Below are 19,584 nucleotides of genomic sequence, written 5' to 3'. Positions count from 1 at the left end.
TTTCATTAAGCAGCCTTGTGCCTTGTGTAGACCCTTCCAAGTCCCATGGCTGTTTTGCTTGTAGCAGTGAAAATCAACTGAAAAATCCCCGTGTGTACTTTGTGCTTCTTACACCGGTGCGGATTGTGCTGCGCATGGCACAAATACACAGCAATTGGCAAGCCTTAGATTTACTATTTAATTACTGGGGGAGGAGGGGCATGATAAAATAGCCACAAATAACAAAGGGACAGCCAGGAAGACAAAGGTGATGTTACAGGATGAATAGGATTACAGGGTGGCTGACACTGACCGTGACATGCAGGCAAAGCAAATTTCTGGGTTTGTGGGGTTTTTTGCCTGTAAGCCCAGTGAATGCAACACAAGTAATTTCATGCTGTTCTAGAATTTCTGTTGCAGAGATTAACTCAGAAATCATTTCTCGTTATTTAACCATCTGCTCCCAGTTAGGGCTCTTGCCCAGTGTGCTACAGTATAATCCCACCCGTGACTCTTCAGAGTGGATGTATGATGACTGCATCATTTCCCCAGGTACCGTCGGGAGCTGCAGCCTGCCAGCAAGGTGTGCCTTTGCTGGGCTGCACTGATGGCTGTACTGGCTACGCTAACGCAACTGTGCATGTAACTCAAAAGTACACAGTTGTGTTCTACAGTATGAATGCCTAGGTCAAAAGTTTTCCCAATGAAGAACTAAAAAACTTTTCAGGTACTGCTATCTAGATGGGAAGGCCTCCAGGATCTCACTCAGGACCTTCTGTGGAAAGAATTTCAGGGCATGGGGGTCAGTAAAATTCAGTGTACTGTCTGTATTGCATGTGTGACACATGTACACGCTTAGGATCCACAGCTTTGTCTTACAGGAAAAAGATAAGCCGTCCTACCTACATTTCTTTCTCATTGCTTTCTCATTCAGATTAAGAAGTGAATACTTCTTTTTCACAAAATGCTAAAAAAATATTGACAACAAGCTCTTTTAGAAGTCACTGTTTTGCTATGTTAAGGGATGAACTAGCAGGGTCATGATCATATTGCTCAGTAACTTGACCTAAATTAAATGATCCCGTGCAGAAACACGGACAACGCGCACCTTTGGGGGTGAGGGTCAACAGAACCTTTGTGTGTTTCAGGATTCTGACAACTTTACAAAGCAAGTTTTCAGTCCAATATAGTCTAGTCTTGTTTTGTGGCAATTACCTATTGTCAGAAAGTGGGATTAGAAAGGTTCACCTCCCTTTGGCAGAGGAATATAAAATCATGGCCCACCTGCACGTTATCACAGAAGAGGCATTAAAAGCTGTATTTTCAATTGAGAAGTCTTTGCCTCCCATCAGAGATCCTGAGTATGGAGAAATCTGAAGGCAAAATTCTTTATAATCAGGACAGCAAACCCCCAAGGACTGGCACGTCGCTTGGCAAGAACAGGTACCAAGGAGCTCCCCACATCGGTATGCGCAAGAGTCTTGAGCTCCTGGTTAAAGGAAGGAAAAAAAATAGTCAGCAAAGTTATTGAACCCTTATAGATGTTCTCTGAAGCAGAAGTACATCATCTAAAGCACTACCGTAAACAAAGCAGGCTGGTTATGTTAGTTTAGGAATGTATTGGGGTGAAAGCTACATATTAAGGTTGCTTCATTTTGAACAGAAAAATACACTTATTTACGCCCCAGCCAGGACATGGTTTCACCTACTCCATGGGTATTTTTACATCTAATAGAAAGATAAACCTCCAGAGCAGCCCCTTGGTGAGTGTTACTAATTGTATTTATTTCTGAGAGTGGGTCTTCAGCAACCCAGAATGGGGTCCTGTCACTGGCAACCCTACACAGGAGTCAGCGACAGTGGAAAGCCAGTGCTCTTGGATGAACGGAAAGCTAACATTAGCTCCAACGTGAGATTATGAAAAGCTACTGAGGCATCTTACTTTTGTGCATTTTATTTGAGTCTAACCTTGGCAAGGTAGCTGCTGAGATGAGTAGGCTCACAGGGAGATGGCTAGGCTCTTGGCCGAGGTCTTGCCGGACAGACCATGAGTAACTGCTGGACGTGACGTGAAAAATGGCTCAACCCAAATAGGAGAGTGAGAAGGTGACACGTTACAGTAACATTGCGAGGAGCAGCTTGGTTTCACAAACAGTTAAGAGAGAGTTAAGTGAGATGACCAAGCGAGGACCTTTGGGGGAATGGAATCTTGCCAGGGCAATGCTCCCTGGGGCACTATATCCATAACACCATGCCATGCTGAGGTGACCTAGGTAAGTATCAGAAATTCTAAATTTGGACATGGATGTAGCAAAATTAGGACCAATCATGAAAAAGTAATTAGGGGAGGGTTGCTTATTTGGGAGGACACAAGCGAAAAGAAAAGAGGGGTCAAGGTGGATGGTGAAGAACAAGGATGGGGAGGTGGGGAGAAGGGAACACAACAGGAGCCATCACACGTGAACAAGCTGCTGGTCAGTCTGTTTCTCTGACCAAGCCCTGCACCTAACCACCACAGCCATACTCAAAATCCTGTTGCTGTTCCCTGCATCGCCTCGTGTTCTCCGGGCTGTGTGCGTGCACATGTTGCAGTCATAAGGGAACTTCAGGAGGAACTAGCCAGTCCATAGGAGACACACGCTTGGAAAGACCCAGGGTCTGAGCTGGAGACTGCGTAGGGGGCCCTGGATCTGGGCTTAGCTGACAGGCAGATTTAAAGCCTACACTAGCATGCAGGGTACCTGTGGGTGTGGGGGTCTGTGATTCTGGAGGGAAAGGGTGTGCTTGTGTTTTTGCTAGCGACCTTCCATCATGAACAGCTGGAGAGGAGAAGAGCCGGGTGGTACGCAGGGTCACGGAAGTGCTGCCCGTGTTTATTTGGCTGCGCGTGGAAGCGCTGCTCGGCGTCAGCACGTGCGGCTGGCGGGGTGGGTGCCCTATCTACGTATCTGCCTCCGTGCTGGCCGGGCCACCAACAGGAGCAGGAGTGTCCACATCTGCGGGACTGGGATGGGAGGAATTTCCTGAGGCTGTGCATACAGCAGCTCTGAGCTAGGGGACTGGGAGCTACCCACCAGCCGCTGGGTTTACCAGCTCCTCAACAGCCGTTAACAATGTGTGGACCAGGCTAGGAGAGAAGAAAGAATTTGCAATTTACAGTCACCCCTCAGGGGGCTGAGGAGCGATCGATCGCCTGCAGCTCCAGGTATGTCAGCTTCTGTCAAAGCCAGGGGGAAACGGCACCGAGCGTTGTTTTGTGTGCAGGGGGGACGACGACAGGGAGGGCTGTTCAGTTTTTTTGGTAGGATGGAGAGGTCAAGGAAAGGAAAAGGTAGTAAAAGCTGTTTTTCTCTCTCTGCTGGCCTTCCTCCTTTATCCTGGGATAATACGTGTGGGTGTGTGGCAGGAAAGAACAGGAACGGCAGCGAGTCAGAAATAAAAGTCAGCTGTCATTCTATACCAGAAAACTTGCCTGTGATGGAGGCAGAAATGCTTGTTCAATATGGGGAGTTAGAAAGTTCTTCTGTGTCTTTAAATATATTTACTGCATTCTCCAGGTTGGTTGTTTACTTACAGGAGAGATCCACTGTCCCACGGGAAATTACAGAGGAAGGGGCTGCAAATGACCCGGTGCCAGTAAGAGCCACCCTGTGTGGCTTCGCTTTAGCTTGTGAAAATCGTACCAGTAACTCCTTCCCAAGGTGCATGCTCTGAAGTTCAGAAATCAAAAAAATTTGCAGGTAAGAGCAGCAAAATTTCTGAAAGTCACTCACCTGCATTCCAAAGAGCAATGAGGGTGAAGAGAGTGAAGAAAGCAACATCTATGCCAAGGAATTTCATATTTAGTCCAGCTGATGCAGGATGGCCGGCTGTGATAGCCTTTGTGCCTGCTTGGGGAAAGCTCTTTATAGAAACACGTGTCCGGAAATAAACAAGATGCTCAGTGTTCAAAGGTTTGTTGTGAATTACTGAAGCAAAACGAATGGAAGGGGATGCTCCTTTTCAGAGGTCACCTCCAATTCAGGAAACGACGGAGGGGGTGGGGGAGGTAGCCAGTAGAACTACACATTATTATAATAGTTAGGCTTTTCTGAAATGGAAGGAGATGTGTGCCATTTTTACAAGCATTTCTGCTCCAAAGTTCAAGACCACAGGGTCACCGTCACAAGGTGTATGTTTTAATTTTATTGGAGAAACTAAACCCAGTTATCAGTAAGAAGAACGATAAAGAGCAGATGCTGACAGTACAGTTTTGTTTCAGAGATAACGAGACATTAAGAAGGCATGTTTACTGCACACTGTGTGCTGGCATGAGGGTTGTAAACGAGAAGTAAAAAGACGTTCTGAGGAAGGTGTAACTGCACGCAGTAGCACGGTGTGGGAGCAACGAAAGGGACTGCAGAAGCCTTCCAGCAGAAGCACAAGGATATTCTGGCAAGGAAGGGGAGCAGAGCTGAGGTGGTAGCAGCTATGGTGTAACTACCTGTTTCAAGTGCACAGCAGGAACTTTATGATGGACGGGTTTTAGGGGATGTGGAAAGAATGCAAGGCACACTTCACCGATGCGGTGTGTAGTATATCAGTGCATAAGATAAGAACTTCCTTGCACTTGATTATAGCTGGGTAGAAGAATGAAGGTCAGTGTGGAGTCCAGAATAATGACACAGGAGTTTTGGGAAGCAAGCTATTCAGACCTAGATAGCTATATCCGTGGAATCATATAAGGCCGCGATTGCCTATACTTTTGGTATAGATGTGGTGAAACTGGGACCAGCGGTCAAAAAATAATTAGGGGCATATTGCTTATTTGAAAGGCATTCAGGTAAAGAGGAGGATAAGCAAACAGCAGCAGTGGGCCCAACTTCAGGAAAAAATGGGAGTATGAGGTACAGGATCACAAAATAATTCAGGTCAGAAGGGACTTCAGGAGGTTGTTCTTGTCCAAACTCCTGCTGAAAGCAGGTTTAGCTGTGAGCTCAGACCAGGCATCTCAGGGTTTTACCCAGTCCAGCCTTGAAAACCTCCAAGGACGAAGATGAAGACTGCACAACCCTGGTTCCTCCGTTCCAGTGCTCGGCTCTCCTTATCATGAAGAAGTTCAACTTTTGCTTTCTTAAATCCTTAGAGCTATATATCTAAATCCTTTCCCCCGTTCTGTCAGCCCACACGATGTCCCTCCAGACGCACGGTACAGTCCACTCTGGTCATTGCCGGGGTAAGCTAGCTCGGCACAGCCTGCTTGGAGTCCAGAGGCCGGTGCTCAGAGCCAGCTGCTGCCTGTGCTACTGGCAAAGGACAAGAATCTGACGAAGTTTGTGTGAGCAAAGACCCCGCTGCTTCCTACCGAGACCCTCTGCAAGGGGTAAGGGCAGCTGCCTGTTAACGCTCTCCACAGCAGGGCAGGGGCAGGGGCAGGGAGCGCAGTGCTGGCCCTGCTGGCGGGGGAGGACAGCAGAGCCAACACTGCGGAGGTGGGAGCTGGTAAATCCTTGCTGGTTTCAGCCAAGTCTTTTTGCCTAGGACCAGAAAAAAATGGGAAGATGTAACTCAGAATCAGTGTTCATAGGAAATAGACTGGTTAGGTCTGTAACAGGAATGCAGAGACTAACTCTAAAAATTGGATTATGTATTCTTTAGGGCTAATTAAAACGAAATCCTTATTTAAGAAGCTCTCATTCCACACACCACAGGCTCTAGCTGGGTTTGCCCCACACTACCAAACTGTCTCTACTTCTGAAGTAATTGTGCCAAGACAGGAAACAGCACAGTAGTCCCCATTGTGCAGGTCCACTGCTTTCATTCCGCTCCTGTGGATTCAATGGCAGAAATAATTGCAAAATAAAATGCATTTAGTTGGATTAATTAACAGTACATTTCAAGGTCTTGAAACACAGAATGAGCTACAGGCTAAATGCACAGCGCAGGTTTTTCCTGCGAACAGAACAAGTGCTATTTTTGGAGCTGTATCTGTATCTCATTGAGGTGTGCCTTGCTTAAAAAGCTGCAAGAGTAAGAAACGGGGCTTTGAAGGGGGAAGATAAATACTATAATTAGGTCTGCAGGACAACAAAAGGATTAGTTTTAAATATAAAGTCATTTGAGTGAAGTTTCTTGAAAGATAATTATACCTAAAATTGCTTGCATGGGTCCAATATTTTCTTTACAAGGACTTGCAAGACTCATTGAATATTTATGGGCCTGGAACGTAAGACTGGATGAAATTGAAAACATAAATTCAATAGCAATTCATTGCGACAAAATTCCTCAGCGGTTGTTGCCCCAACCTTTTAGCCTTAATAGACAGGATTCATGTTGCAGAACACAAACCTGTGTGATAAATGACATCAAAGCTGAACGCCCTCGATCGATGAACGCTGCCTCATTTGATGACTGAATAGTCGTGAGGCTGATCTCACTACCATTTTGGTTGTTCTTTTTTTTTTCTTTTTCTTCTTAATGCATATACTGCAGAAGTGTTGTTTGTGCTTCTGGTATGGTTATCACATGCAAATGAGCATGCTGTTTCCCAGATGCAGATTTCATATATATAGATTAAATACAGCCTGAAAAATCATATGTTAATGACATGCTGTGGGTGTAGCAGAATTTCTCACTTGAACATGTTTTGTTTTGTTGGAAATAGAGGAGATTCCAGATCAGTGTATCTAGTTACTTGAAGCTTGGCAATTAATGTATCAAGCTTTAGAAAAAGCTTTCTAGTCATTACCCATTAGCTCAATGCTTAGACCTCTATCCCACGTTATGTATTTGCTTGTTTTTAATAATCCGTATTTCTCAGAAGACAAACAATACTATAGGAAGGGGGTGGGGGAATGGCTAAGGATCAAAGCCAAACAAGCAGAGATACAGTGGCAGAGAAGATGTGAGATCTGAGAGGAACAGAACTCCCTGAAGCCAGCTTAGTTAGCTATAAATGGTCTATAAGGTGTCCCATACCACATATGTCATGCTGAAAATCCACGTTGTAGGCGTTCCTCCTTTAGCAGATTGCTTGCTGTGGCCAAGAGACAGTGCAATGCCATGAGAGGCCTCACTGGTAACAGAGTTGTCCAAAGAAATATGGTTCCTCCTGAGACAGCAGGGAAAGAAAACCCAAACAGGCTGATCCGGTTGCAGATGTAGAAACTGTTCAGCGGTAGATGTTGATCTTTAAGCTGAGAATTAGTGCAGATGTACTTACAACCCGGCATGTCAAAGGGCACGCCAGAAATATTTAGGAAAAATTTGCTCAAAAGGGAGTGCGGCAGGTCTTGGATTTCAGATCAGGCCAGTTTACCCTTGAGGACTGTGTTATCGAAGGCAATGCTGAGCAGAAGCCCATTACAATAAAAGGGGGGAAAATTCTGGAGAAGTCAAGATATGACATTCAAATTACTTTCTTGTTTACTGTCTCAACAGTTGCAAATCATCAAGAATAAAGAGGAAAGCTTAAAATACACAGTAAACTGCATTATTACAAAGAGAAGTCTGACACAACAGCCATTCAAATCAATCGAAAACATCTCACTGGTTCTCACTGGGGGTGGGATCAAGCCTATACAAAACAGACTTTCCTAATAAATAGTTAAAAATATAACCTTCTTTTTCTTCTATATAAGTCCTTTGATGACCAATTATGGATTCCAAGATAAGTCCGTAATGACTGGGCTGGCAGGAATGATTAGCATGGACTTCCAGCACAGGTAACTCTCACTTTACAACAGCCTGCTGCAGTGTATTACAATATATCCTGAAAGCCACAAATTGAGGATGAACAGCAGCAAAATACATAGTAAATGGAAAATATCTTTTCCCTCTGCTTCGTCCCTTTTTACAGCTCTCATAAATCTTTTAGTAAACAAGTAAATCACTGAGGTACCAAAGAAACTGGCAAACTAAGAGGTAGTTTATGTAACAAAGCATCTGTGTCTGCAAGCGCATCTCGCTGCTGCGGGCAGCACTGCGTGGTTCTGGACTTCGAAGCCATGCGGCGCCGTTGGGTGCTGTGCCAACCTTCCTGCTCTAGCCCCAGGACCTAAGAGAAAACGCAGGCACAGGACTGTGCAGCCAGTTCAGGTACTCAGAGGGCAGGACAGAACACACCCTGTGCTCCTCACTTTGCCCAAGCACCAACAGTCTGCTTTTTGGCCCCCTGATCATTACGCAGTCAGTAGATAATTGATCTTTCATCAACTGATCTTAAGAAAACGTTCATCTTAATAATTTTATACTCTATGTAACTAATCTTGGCTTTATGAAGACGTATGTGCATGTTGCATGCCTGATCACATTCAGACTGGTACAACTGGAAAGAAAACTGCTGCTGCAGTTTGGTTACGATGCAACATGAGCTGAACATGATGTAAGCTCTGTGTGATGGAGGGCTCCGCTGCGTCCAAGAAACCATCCTCCCTCTGAGGCCTTGGAACAACAAACACTGTGTGTCTGCTCAAGTAGTGTATTTCTCCTGTGTGATCTTACAAAACGATACCAGTCTGTGATTAATTGGTACGCTAAAGACAGCGTGCTAAATTAGATAAATTTGATAGTTTGAAGTAGCAGGCAACCCCTGTGATGTTCGTATATTTGAATAGAATAATAATGTGTCTTACTATCTCTTCTAAAAAGGAACCAAGAGAAATCCAAATCTAATTACACATCCATCAATGAAGTGCTCTACATAGACTGCTGGGTATCAGCTGTAGTCTTGCAATTCACTGGAGTCTCAGGACAAGATCCTGATAGGCTTTTCTTTCACTTTCCCATGAATGATGTTTCTTCACGTAGTCTTTGGCCCTTGTTGCAATTTCTCTTCCCATAATGGGGTCATTCATCAAACTCTTGGACAGCAGAACAAACTCCTAAAAAAAGATTAAGAAAAATAATATTAAAAGTTCCTTGAAGTTCTGACGATACTGAAATAGCTTGTACCCATATCTTGATTTCAGTATAGCACTTCAACTGTGAGCCAATATAGGAAGCTGTTCATTTTTCAAGGTCAAGTACCATAGTTATAAGGAACGATCAATAAATAATTATTTTACATATTTTGCACAGCCCACCAACTAAGACAATATCAAAGACAATTCCAAGAGCATTAAGACATATATGAACAACAAACTTAATGACACAAAAATTGTTGGCCTACCCAACTGTTAGAAAACCAGGCTGGTTATAAATTAAATAATTCACCTTGTCTCCTGCATGGAGGACAACTGGCATCAGATGTTTGAACTCAGCTCAGCGATACTTAGATTTCTTTGCTACTGTGACATCTTTAGTTAATTTTACGGTAAGACTAAAAAACTCACTACATACACATAGTCACAGTGTAAAGATACGAGCAGGCATGCAGCAAAAAGCTCTTCGGAGTAACTGCGCCAGGGTGCTTACAGACAAGAGCCGTGTCAGCTCAGCAAGCTCTGCAGAAAAGTCATATATGAATTTCCTTTAACTTCACTGGGCAAAATACTAGACCTCACAGATTACAAGTATTCCTTTGCCGGTTCTTCTGCCACTCTAGTTCTAGGGAAGAGACACTGTGAAATTCAAACATGTGAAAGGAGATTCGATGTCTAAACTAATCTGTTCTGAGCAGCTGGTCTAATTTTCTACCAAGAGACAACTTCCAGTACTTCAGCTTGATTACAAATGTGTTCAGAGCTCTGAAAATAAGTGTCTTCGTTCAGTTCAGAAAAACAGATAGCTATTGTGTCAACGGAAAACTAAGATAACGCATTACTGCCCAATTGGTAGTGGAAAGCGGTGCAGAGGGACGTGGAGGAAAAAAGGATGCGAGGAGGAGATGTATTATTTACACACTCACAAAAGAAAATAGCACAAATAAGATCAGGGTTCATATCAACCTAGGTTAACTAGCAAACTATACTTGAAAACCTCAGTACATAATGTATATAAATACATACAGAGATATAAAAATCTTGGTTACCACAGAATCAGTGTTGCTGCTGTAACGCAAGTGATGGCTGTGCATAATGCATAACTGTAACGTGACCCCGGGGAAACACCGATATGTGAAAACATCCTGAACATGTTATAATCGCTGCTTTGACTCTTGTTGACAAGACAAACTACCAATATACACATCACTGATGTGAAATTTAAATACTCAAGAGACGCACATCAATTCAGCTGGAAAGGTTTGTAACAAGGATGATTTTCATACATGCATATTAACAATAACATCCTATTTTACAGAAAATCAGTACTGCTTGTAATCTTTGCTCTGTCCACACAGCACTGAGAGTGACATCTGGAACAGCCAAGACGGCCACCTGCTTTGCATCCAGCCTGCCTTCCATCCACAACTACCTTGCATTCAGGTAGGTGCTGACTAGTGTATTCAGTGCCTGACTTGCAGCCACGGGGTCCAGGAGGGTGTTTTTCCAACTGCTCTGAGACTGTCCCAAAAGAAGATGGTGAGGCTGGTCTAGAGAGTAAGCTGAGGCTGTGCCTACCAGGCACTGCAGACACTCCAGCTACTCCAGCTTCAGAGACACGTCCTTTTCCTTCCTCTGTATCCGCCAAGAATACAGAACAGGGAAGGTGGAGAAGTCTTATATGACTTATGCTGGCTTCACCCAGTTGCCTGTATAATCACAGTAATAAATACTGTTCACACTGAACTACATTCCAACTTTAATTTTATGCTCCTGTGGAGGATTTTATTTAAAGTAATGTTTAAAAATAATTCATGTAAACTACCTAAGAACAGAAGCAGCAATGTAACATTTCTTGACAGGTAGTCCTATTAGCATTCTTTTAAAATGTGGATATAGAGGACAAAAACTTGGAAACACATAAATGATAGAAGAAATGAGATCCTTATTCACAGTTACAGTACTTAATGCTGGGGATGGTTTCAGGAAAAATGCCAAACTGAGTCCAAAGCATAAAAGTTGAGAAACTGCAGGAGAGAGAAAAAGCAAATGGAAAAATACCAGGAGATGGAGAATAAGAACTTCTCAGCTCTATCCCTACACCTTCTACTAATCAAATGTGACCACCTACAAGTCACCTGCACTGTGACTGGAGGCCAGTGGGAACATTCACTATGACTTATCTGGGTTTTGCCTCGTACCCTGCGAGCAGCTGGCTTAGCTTGTTTTCAGTTTTGGATGCTCAGCTTTAGATAGCGCTGACTTCATTTTTCAGGTGTCTCCCTTATCTACTACTGACCTGCATCTCAGTTGTAGTTTTGTGGTGTGTCTGGGGCTTGGGCTTCCACTTGCAGAATGCAGACACTCAGAACCCAGAGCTCTTTCAGAAAATCAAATATTTTTCTCTTCTAGAAGCCTATGATATACAAACTACTTAACGGTGTGATAACATGTCTCTTTATCAGCTGTTATGCTGCAAGTATTTGTGCACACTCATATTTTGCTGTAGATGTGAAGTAAGCTTCGCTTTTAGTGAAAGAGGGGCAAAATTCACAAAATACTTTCTGATTATCAAACATAAGGGTATGCATTTCAGCAGCCAAAGTGAAGGAGGTAATATGCATGCTAACCTACTACTTGGGGCACATCCGTATTTCTAATAAGCCTTTTATTCACGTACAGGGAGGGCTATAATTACTATACATGTGACAGAAAAACACAGTGTAAAAGTTGAAACCTCAGCAGTCAGCCAAAACTCAGCAAAAACAGGGGAGAACATCTTATGTACATCCAGAACTGATATCACACGTGCCCTCTTTACAGGCAGTACTTCACTTCAAACACCGGTATTTTTCAACAGCAACATCCATATTTTTCTCCTGGTAAACCGACTGATGATCTTTAAAGAAAATCTCAGCTTCTCTATATAGTACCTAAAAGAAATTCTGTATAATATTTTGCAGAGACCCAGAAATACAGCTGTCTGGGAGATAAAGCTAGAAAATGAGTGCACCGAGTAAAAAGAATGAATACTCCTTTAATTACCACGAGAACTACACTGGTGCCACAGCTCACGCATGATGAAAATAAGATGCATGGTTAATATATTATTTATATAATGCAAGTAAGGCTGCAATTAAAGCACCTTATACCAGCTTCAGCAGATAAAAGAACATGATTCTTAAGCAACAGAGAATCACCCCAGGGAAGGCAAACACCAGAGGTAAATTCAGAACAGCGACAGATCTGCCCGGTGGCAGGCAAAGCTCGGGAGTTAGCTGGCCCATCTGTGTGCTTCGTAGGGCAGTGGGCCACTATTTCTAGGTGAGCATGAACAGTGATTGCTGGCACTGCCAAAAATTGCAAATGAGTCTATTTGGTGTCAAGGTTCAAAGCTCTAAAATCTTGGGCTATATTCTGGCTTGAAGCTCTGGTCAAAATGGCACTGACCCATGTCTGGCAGAGGAGACAAATGTACCTTCGATGTACTGCTGCCTGTACTCAGCTGAGCTGCGTCTCCCTCTTACTGCTGCAGAAGTTGTCTCTGCCAACTGTGGTCTCTCTAGGTCCGTCTCTCTCAAATGTTTAATAAAATAGAAATAAAATAAAAAAAACAAACCCTCTGTTTATGCTCAGCCCTTCTCTTACTGGCTTTGAAGTTTATTTACCTCCTCCTGTTTATTTAGCTCGTTCTGTGAGCTTTTCTAGATGCTGAACATATGATTTTGAAACTTAGAATGCTGAACAACTTTGTGTCTTCCCTTTCAACTGGTTTTGCATTATTTATTGCTCTATTCTTGTCTCTTACTTATTTTTTATTTCAGGTCCCATTAACTCGGTGTCAAATATTCCATAAACTTGCAAATTCAAGTAGTGGCAGGATCAAACCACGATTTAAAAGTAATGTGCACAGATGATGTAGCATCAAGGACAAAACGTTTCATAGCTTTCACTTTTACATTAACTATTTCCATCTGAGAATTGTCTCCAGCGATTGGCAAGGCTTTCACTATGTCCAGTCATGAAACCTCAGCCTACACAGAAATGGTTAGTTATGCACAAAATTTCCTACTTTCCACAAAAGCTCACCTCCAGCAAGAATAAAAGAAGCAAGCCAACAGCATTCACAATTGAAAACTGATCTCATTGTGTAACAATCAATTTATATCCCTCTAGTTTAACTTTCAGAAGATAAGACAGTCCACAAACCAGACACAATTGCTCACATCTAAGCAAACTGTATTGTACAGCTTTCCCTCCCCGGATCAGTAACAACTTGAAAATAAGTATTGCTTCCTACTCTGGAGCTATGATACCATCTGCATCATCACAACCAGATAGGATCCACTAAGCAACGAAAATTTCTTTGACGTTTTCTAATCCTGGGTGGTCCAGATTCTTCAAGACAGAGACAGACTTTGCCAAGCACCCACAGACAGTACTAATCTCTCTGTATGATTAAAGGCATCTCTCTGTATGATTAAAGGCATTTTCCCTAACTAACCTGATGCAACTGTGGTTACAGCAGAAAACAGTTTACCAGATACCTAAAATAGAAGCAATCAGAGTAACAAACCCCAGAAAAATTCTTACCAGAACATATGTTTTCCAATCCCTATTGTCAGACTGAATCTTCTCAGGCAGCGTTCAAAGTGGGCTGACTGTTCCTTCTTCCAACGAGCAAAATATGACATGTACTTCAAAACTGTAAGTGTTCTAACTTAACTGCATTGCTCTGACCTATTATAACTCTCAACCTCTGACAGGCTGTGTACAGGGGTTTAAAACCGATATTTGATAGTTTGGGGAGATAAGGAATAAGAGTAAATGGTCAGTGTATCTTTAAAACCACGAGTGATAGCGGTTGGCATCCTGAGCTCAGCTCTGCAAGGAGAAAGTTCTTCAACAGCTCTGCAGTGTGATTAGACTATTACCCTGTAAACAAGTATTTTCCTGACCCATTTGCAAACTTTGATAGTTTATACATTATTTAACACCAATAAAAGTATAAAAAGGGCTTTTGTTAAATGAGATACAACTGCTGTTTTACTGAGAAAGCAGGGATATTGCTTTCCTTTCTAAGACAGGGTAACTGCACAAACATTAGTGATTCCAGTACAAATATGACCGAGGAGTATGACAGCTGATACAGTAATGCAAGTTACTGTCTTTGCTTAAAAGATATTTTGAAAACTTCTAGAGAGAAAAAGCAAAAAGGGGGTCAACCGGCAGCAGTAGAATAGGGAGGTTTCTGATCTGTGGCACAGCACATTGCAGAGAAGGGAGCTCGGACAGAAGGGGTTTATATCAACTAAGATTAGAGCATTCTAGATGTATGCACAGCCTGCGACTCTAGTTCTGATAGAAAAGAAAGTCCTCAGCCATTTGTACAGAGTCACCGGGACTACTTCTGTGCTTCACTTGCGCTTCCCTGCAAGTGAGGAAATACACAGCACATTTTCAATCAATCTTGCATTCCAAATAAACACTTGGAATGTAGGATGCTTGGAGATCACAGAAGAGGCTTCTTACAACGATCTATGACGAAGTTAATTGGGTCTGGTATGAATAACATATTTGAATTCCAAGCCAAAGGTAACCGGCATGTTAAGGGAAACAACGGAATGTATCAGGAGAGCCATCGGTCCGTGTTCAGCATCATCATATATCCTCGAAGTTTTGAAGAAGCGTGTGGAGGTCAATGGGCTTTTTGCGGGGAATACATGTGCAAAACCAGCTTTACATCTCAGCCTCCACTAGCCTGGAAGTACCCCATTTCCAAAGGATACTGCAAGAAGACAAAACACTTCCGCAACAAAATCAATTCCAGAAGTTAACAATTTTTTTTTGTAGAAACCACTGGAAACATTAAATATTCCAGGAAAAAAAAACCCAAGACAAAACAAAACCCAAACCATGAGCTACAAGATCTTTTATATTAAAAAACCCTCCAAAACTAACCGAGACAATTTACTTCGCTGAAACACAACCTAATAGGATGCTTTAATCACATGCTCCCCAAATCAAATAAATATGGTACATTTTCTACTTTGCAAAATTATAAAATGGACTAATTGTAAGGGGTTTTTAATCTTGAGTTGGATAAAAACACTGAGGGAATCTGTGTCTGAAAGTCACCTTCCACAACATAGATGAATATGTAACAGCAAAGCCATAGTGCAGGAAAATATACTCAAATTAAAATTTTTGGCATTTAAATATGGGCAGATTTAAATTAAATTTAAAATGAAAATTTCTGGCATTTAAATATTGGAATTAAATAAATTCCCTCTCTCCCCATGCTTACTTATCTTCACAGAAACTCCATTCTAACAATTTACTTAATTTTAGTCATCAATTATTTTCTGACTGATTAGTATCTTGGACCTACTAATGCTTTATATTAACACTTACTGCTAGAAATTATAGATAATGTATTATCTGAGACATCAGGCTCATAGCTGTCTTCTGGTTAGCTAGTGCTTGTCTAATGTGAGTGCGTACTCCAGTTAGCAGCAGAAGGGAAACAGGCCACGGGCATAGCACTTCTTCCAGAGTTTGCTTATGGAATCTTAAAAAACCCCTAGAAGTCAAGCAGCTGGTGAGCGCCGAGCCCCCCCAGCCCCACAGCAGCGCTAGGGCAGCCCCGGCCAGGCAAACGCTCGGCACGGCTGACACCTGGGAGAGGTTTAGAGAACTGCAAAATTCATGTGAGAACAGCAAAGCTTCAAGAAACCCAGTCTAACCCAGGTTTTTAGGAGAATCTGAGAAAAGCTGCTGAGAGGATAAGCCAAGTTTTTCGACAGACACAAACAGGTAAGGGAAAATGCACCTAACCTTCGGAAGGGAGAGGGCTAAGGGTTTGTTGTTTTCTTACCTGGGGGGTTGAAAATAGCAATCCTGTTTCCTTATGTTTTATTATTGCTGCATTCCCAGGAATGTTCCTTGCCAGCACTGGAATATCTAAATCCATTGCCTAGAGGAATATAAAAAAAAGGTAACAACAGTTGATTAGGATTCAGGGATTTTGAGATGTTAATGACGACAATTTTAAAACGTAAAGCAGAAACAACAAACCAAACTTCTCTCCCATCTCTCCAATTGTTTAGTTGAAAAATACCATGTCTAAGGTGATCTCCTCCATGGGACTTCTCTGAAATAGTCTGTTTATATTTATGTTAGTCTTGTAACTTTTAACATATTATCAGAAGCAATCAATCCAGAAAGTCAGTGGATAGCTGCTTCATCCTTTATTCTTTTCCACCTCTAAGCACACAATTAGTTTCCCATTGGAAGCTTCTGACCTACGGCAGCCTCGAGGAGGATAACGTTTATGTTCAGATCAACGGTTGTCACTGTAACTCCTACCGTTAGTGTGCACAGATGAGAAGATTAGTTCATAGCACAAAAAGACAGTTCTCCCCAACAAAGTTATCTGTTCTCTTGTTCCATTAAAACACCTTTTTCACAGATTTTCTATAACACGTGCAGAACTGGAGAGATGTGGGCAGTTCAACGACAAGGTGGGTGACCGTGGAAATCACTTGGCTCTTTCTCCTCAGCTCTGATTCCTACGGGTCACATAGGACTCTGGAAGGAGTTTTTCTTTTGACAGCATCTGTTACTATAGCCTGTCTTGGACTTTGGGTGTTCAGGGACTGCAGGGAAGTATGCAGTGATGCAGCTTCTGACTGAACTATACCAAGGAGAGGAGAGAAAAGGTTATGCTTTCAGAACACATTACACTTTCAAAACATATTATCTCCAAAGCTATTGCTATGGGACACCTCAGAGATGAATGAATAAATCTGAAGTAGAGTTTGATTCCACTTAAATGATGGGCTGGTTTCTTGATGTATTTATTCATTTATTTGTATGTATATGTATGTGTGCGTGTATGTATACACATAAAAAAAGGAAGGGAAGTATGGGCTCTCACAATGAAAGTAATTCAGGTTGCCTGCAGAATCAGGAGCAGAGACACAGCACAGCATCTGTTCAAAGCTAGTAAACCATTTCCAAGAGACCTAACACCTGGTAACTTTAAAGAATACGGCTTAGATTTTGGAGTAACTAGCACGCAAACCCTGGCCACTCAGCTCTGTTACTCATGCATATCCTGATCTGAAACTTCAGTTCCTATTGATGAATTCAGAAGCCTTGAGATGCACTGCCTGTAAAGCCTGAAAAACTCATATTGTACAATTGTTACAATGTCAAATGAGAAAGAAACTCACCCCCCCAAATCTTCAGTCTGTTTCATACTGATTCCCTGTCACTTGAGAGTGAATGTAAGAAAGCAAAACTCCAAGGACAAAACCATGCTTTTTTAAAGTTGGGACAAAACTGAAGACAAAAATACCCTGGCTGATAACATACAGAACCAGTTCTGTTTTGAACAGTGAGAGACTGCTGTGACCTAGCAACATGTCTTAACAGCTTAAAATATCCAAGAGAAACACTGTTTATATCACCCACTGCAGGTGAATTTACTCTGGACATAGAAATTCTATAGTCCTCCTGGCATGGACATCTGCTTTACAGCAGTTAGCTCTAAAAATAATAATAACCCTCAATGAAATAACCTGTTCTACACTTTGTATCACAAACTGCTGAATCAGCTGGAGGTAATTCAGACAAATAGATTAATGAAGTGAACACAAACCAGAATAAATAAATGAGAAATATAAAAACTACAGACCAGATTTCTGAATTTATCCAAGTGTCTAAAAATGCTGAGATAACAGCTGTTTTTAAAATTAAAAGAAGTCATTTTGATGAGAGGAAATACAGGTTTCGGTCATCCACAAATTATTTTGTTATTTGCTCTGAATTCAGTATTAAACAAAACAAATGTTCTCTAAAGGTAGATTTACAAAACCATGGCAGTATCTACTTGCCAGTACAGCAAAGCTCATAGAACTGCAAAGTTCACCCAGGGAATGGGAGCTACTGGTGCCCCACTCTGCCTGATGGGTTTGACCCTGCAGGATAAGGAAGCTGCTTTTGGCTCTAATTACCCAGCTACGGACCTCACATGGGGTCCCACGCAAGCAGCAACATCTCCAACAGACAGAATTTCTGCTTCAGCTCTTTTTCAGCCCTTGCGACTGTCAGGCTTAGGTGCCCGTGTGCAGTCTGCTGGCTGCTGACCTCATTCAAACCTGCTCCATGGACAGGGAATGAAGATACTTTACTTGAAATTCTGAACTGAAAATCAAGAGCTTGACAAGAGGCAATGAAGTGTGTCAGCATGCACCGCCACCTGCCTAAGGCCCTCTCCTCTCCTCTCTGTATTTCTCTTTTTAAAAAAAACACCTTGTAGGAGTATCTCAGGTCTGGCTACTTTCCAAACAAGAAATTGTCCATTCAAGGGAAAGATTGTCCATGCACCAACCATTCAAAAGAAACAAACAAAACAAACCAAGACAGAATGAATGAATAAAACACACAAAACACAGCACAACCACCCAAGGACTCATGGTTTGAAGTGCCACTGTCCCCACACAAAATCCAGATGCCAGACGCAGTGAACACTGTGCTGCTGGGCTGCACATCGGTGGCGATCATCAGAGGTGTGGGTGGCCTGTGGCAGCTCTGTGTTGGATGGCACCTAATGGTGTGGTCGCGTAGGCTGGCACGGTATTGCTGTGCTGCAGTTCATATTGGACTGTCATGCACATTTAAAAAAAAATAAACTGTCTCTAGATATATTCATTCACTTCTATCCCTGAATGCCACATAGTTGATGATGCATTGAAGTTGATCACTGAGTTTGTAATTTTCTGTAATTTCTGAATTCTAAAGGGAAGGACATTTGTTCTGTCTCATAGAGTTGGAGGGTTGTAACTGCTACAAGAAAACTTTTAGGTCCCCGAACACATAGGTACCAATGAATTATAGCTACTGAAAGACAGAACAGATGGCCAAATACATAAGATGAGGGGCTGCCTTTATACGAGCTAGCCTTAAACAAAAGAATTGAGCTGTAAATAATTACTGCATGAAGTGGCTTAGGATTTAATTCAGATACTTAGTCTATTTTTAAGCAGTAAGAAGAATCATTTGCATTGTTGAAAATATGTATAATTTACTGACCTAGGTTCCACAAATAATAGCATAAAATAACGTTTTAGTCAATTGGCCATCTGTTTTGTTCCATTATTCTGACTGAAAATGTGGTCTAATGCTATTTCAGAAGGATGCAGGGTGTAAATTTCAGCTGCAGAAGCATGTTACCCAATAAGCATTTCTAATCAGCAGTGTAAGGCTTATAGAGTAAATACAGGTTTTATTTACTATTTTGTCTTCTGGCTTATCCCTCATTTTCTTCCTCCTAGCCTATGCATCTTTTTGTGGGTCCCTCTTCAGTTTTACTGCTCTACAACATCCCTTCATTTTGATGTTTTTAGTTTTATAGTTTGCTATGGCTTATATTCTGCACTTCACATGTTGTCTAAGGCTGGATTTTGCCCTAGAGCAGAACAGAGTCTGGCCATCTGCCTTTTCTATGACATTTTTTAATGGACTTTTTTTTATTTAAGCATAACAATCTAATGATTTTTACAGCAGTTGGAATACTCTTGAAAGCACAGAAAAAGTACTCCAATGAAATGGTGCTGCAGTCAAAACCCTTTTCTTACCAACTATATAAAGAACACATACACTTCTCCAGTAGCAGTGCCTTTCTCAGCATCACATGCCC

The 19,584-nt window shown here is 42.1% G+C and overlaps 2 protein-coding genes across 4 annotated transcripts in view; both read right to left on the bottom strand.

The window, feature by feature from the left end:
• The window catches only part of KREMEN1 (kringle containing transmembrane protein 1), a 64,842-nt gene extending 57,614 nt beyond the window's left edge, over window positions 1–7,228 (bottom strand). The window contains exons 1-2 of the mRNA XM_080390524.1: window positions 3,753–7,228; window positions 1,264–1,468 (exon numbers count right to left, since the gene is read on the bottom strand). Of these exons, the coding sequence (XP_080246650.1) occupies window positions 1,264–1,468; window positions 3,753–3,819 (272 nt within the window). The 5' untranslated portion in view covers window positions 3,820–7,228. The remainder of the gene's footprint in view (window positions 1–1,263; window positions 1,469–3,752) is intronic.
• Window positions 7,229–7,358: 130 nt separating this feature from the next.
• The window catches only part of GLT1D1 (glycosyltransferase 1 domain containing 1), a 61,753-nt gene continuing 49,527 nt past the window's right edge, over window positions 7,359–19,584 (bottom strand). For all 3 annotated transcript variants that reach the window (XM_080405830.1, XM_080405832.1, XM_080405831.1), the window contains 2 exons: window positions 15,757–15,855; window positions 7,359–8,840 (listed from right to left, as the gene is read on the bottom strand). In XM_080405830.1, the coding sequence (XP_080261956.1) occupies window positions 8,694–8,840; window positions 15,757–15,855 (246 nt within the window). In that variant the 3' untranslated portion in view covers window positions 7,359–8,693. The remainder of the gene's footprint in view (window positions 8,841–15,756; window positions 15,856–19,584) is intronic.

Source organism: Falco punctatus (assembly GCF_963210335.1).
Source record: "Falco punctatus genome assembly, chromosome: 1".
NCBI lineage: Eukaryota > Metazoa > Chordata > Aves > Falconiformes > Falconidae > Falco > Falco punctatus.
Note: the sequence above shows the minus strand (reverse complement) of the source record. Positions and strands in the feature narration are given on the sequence as shown.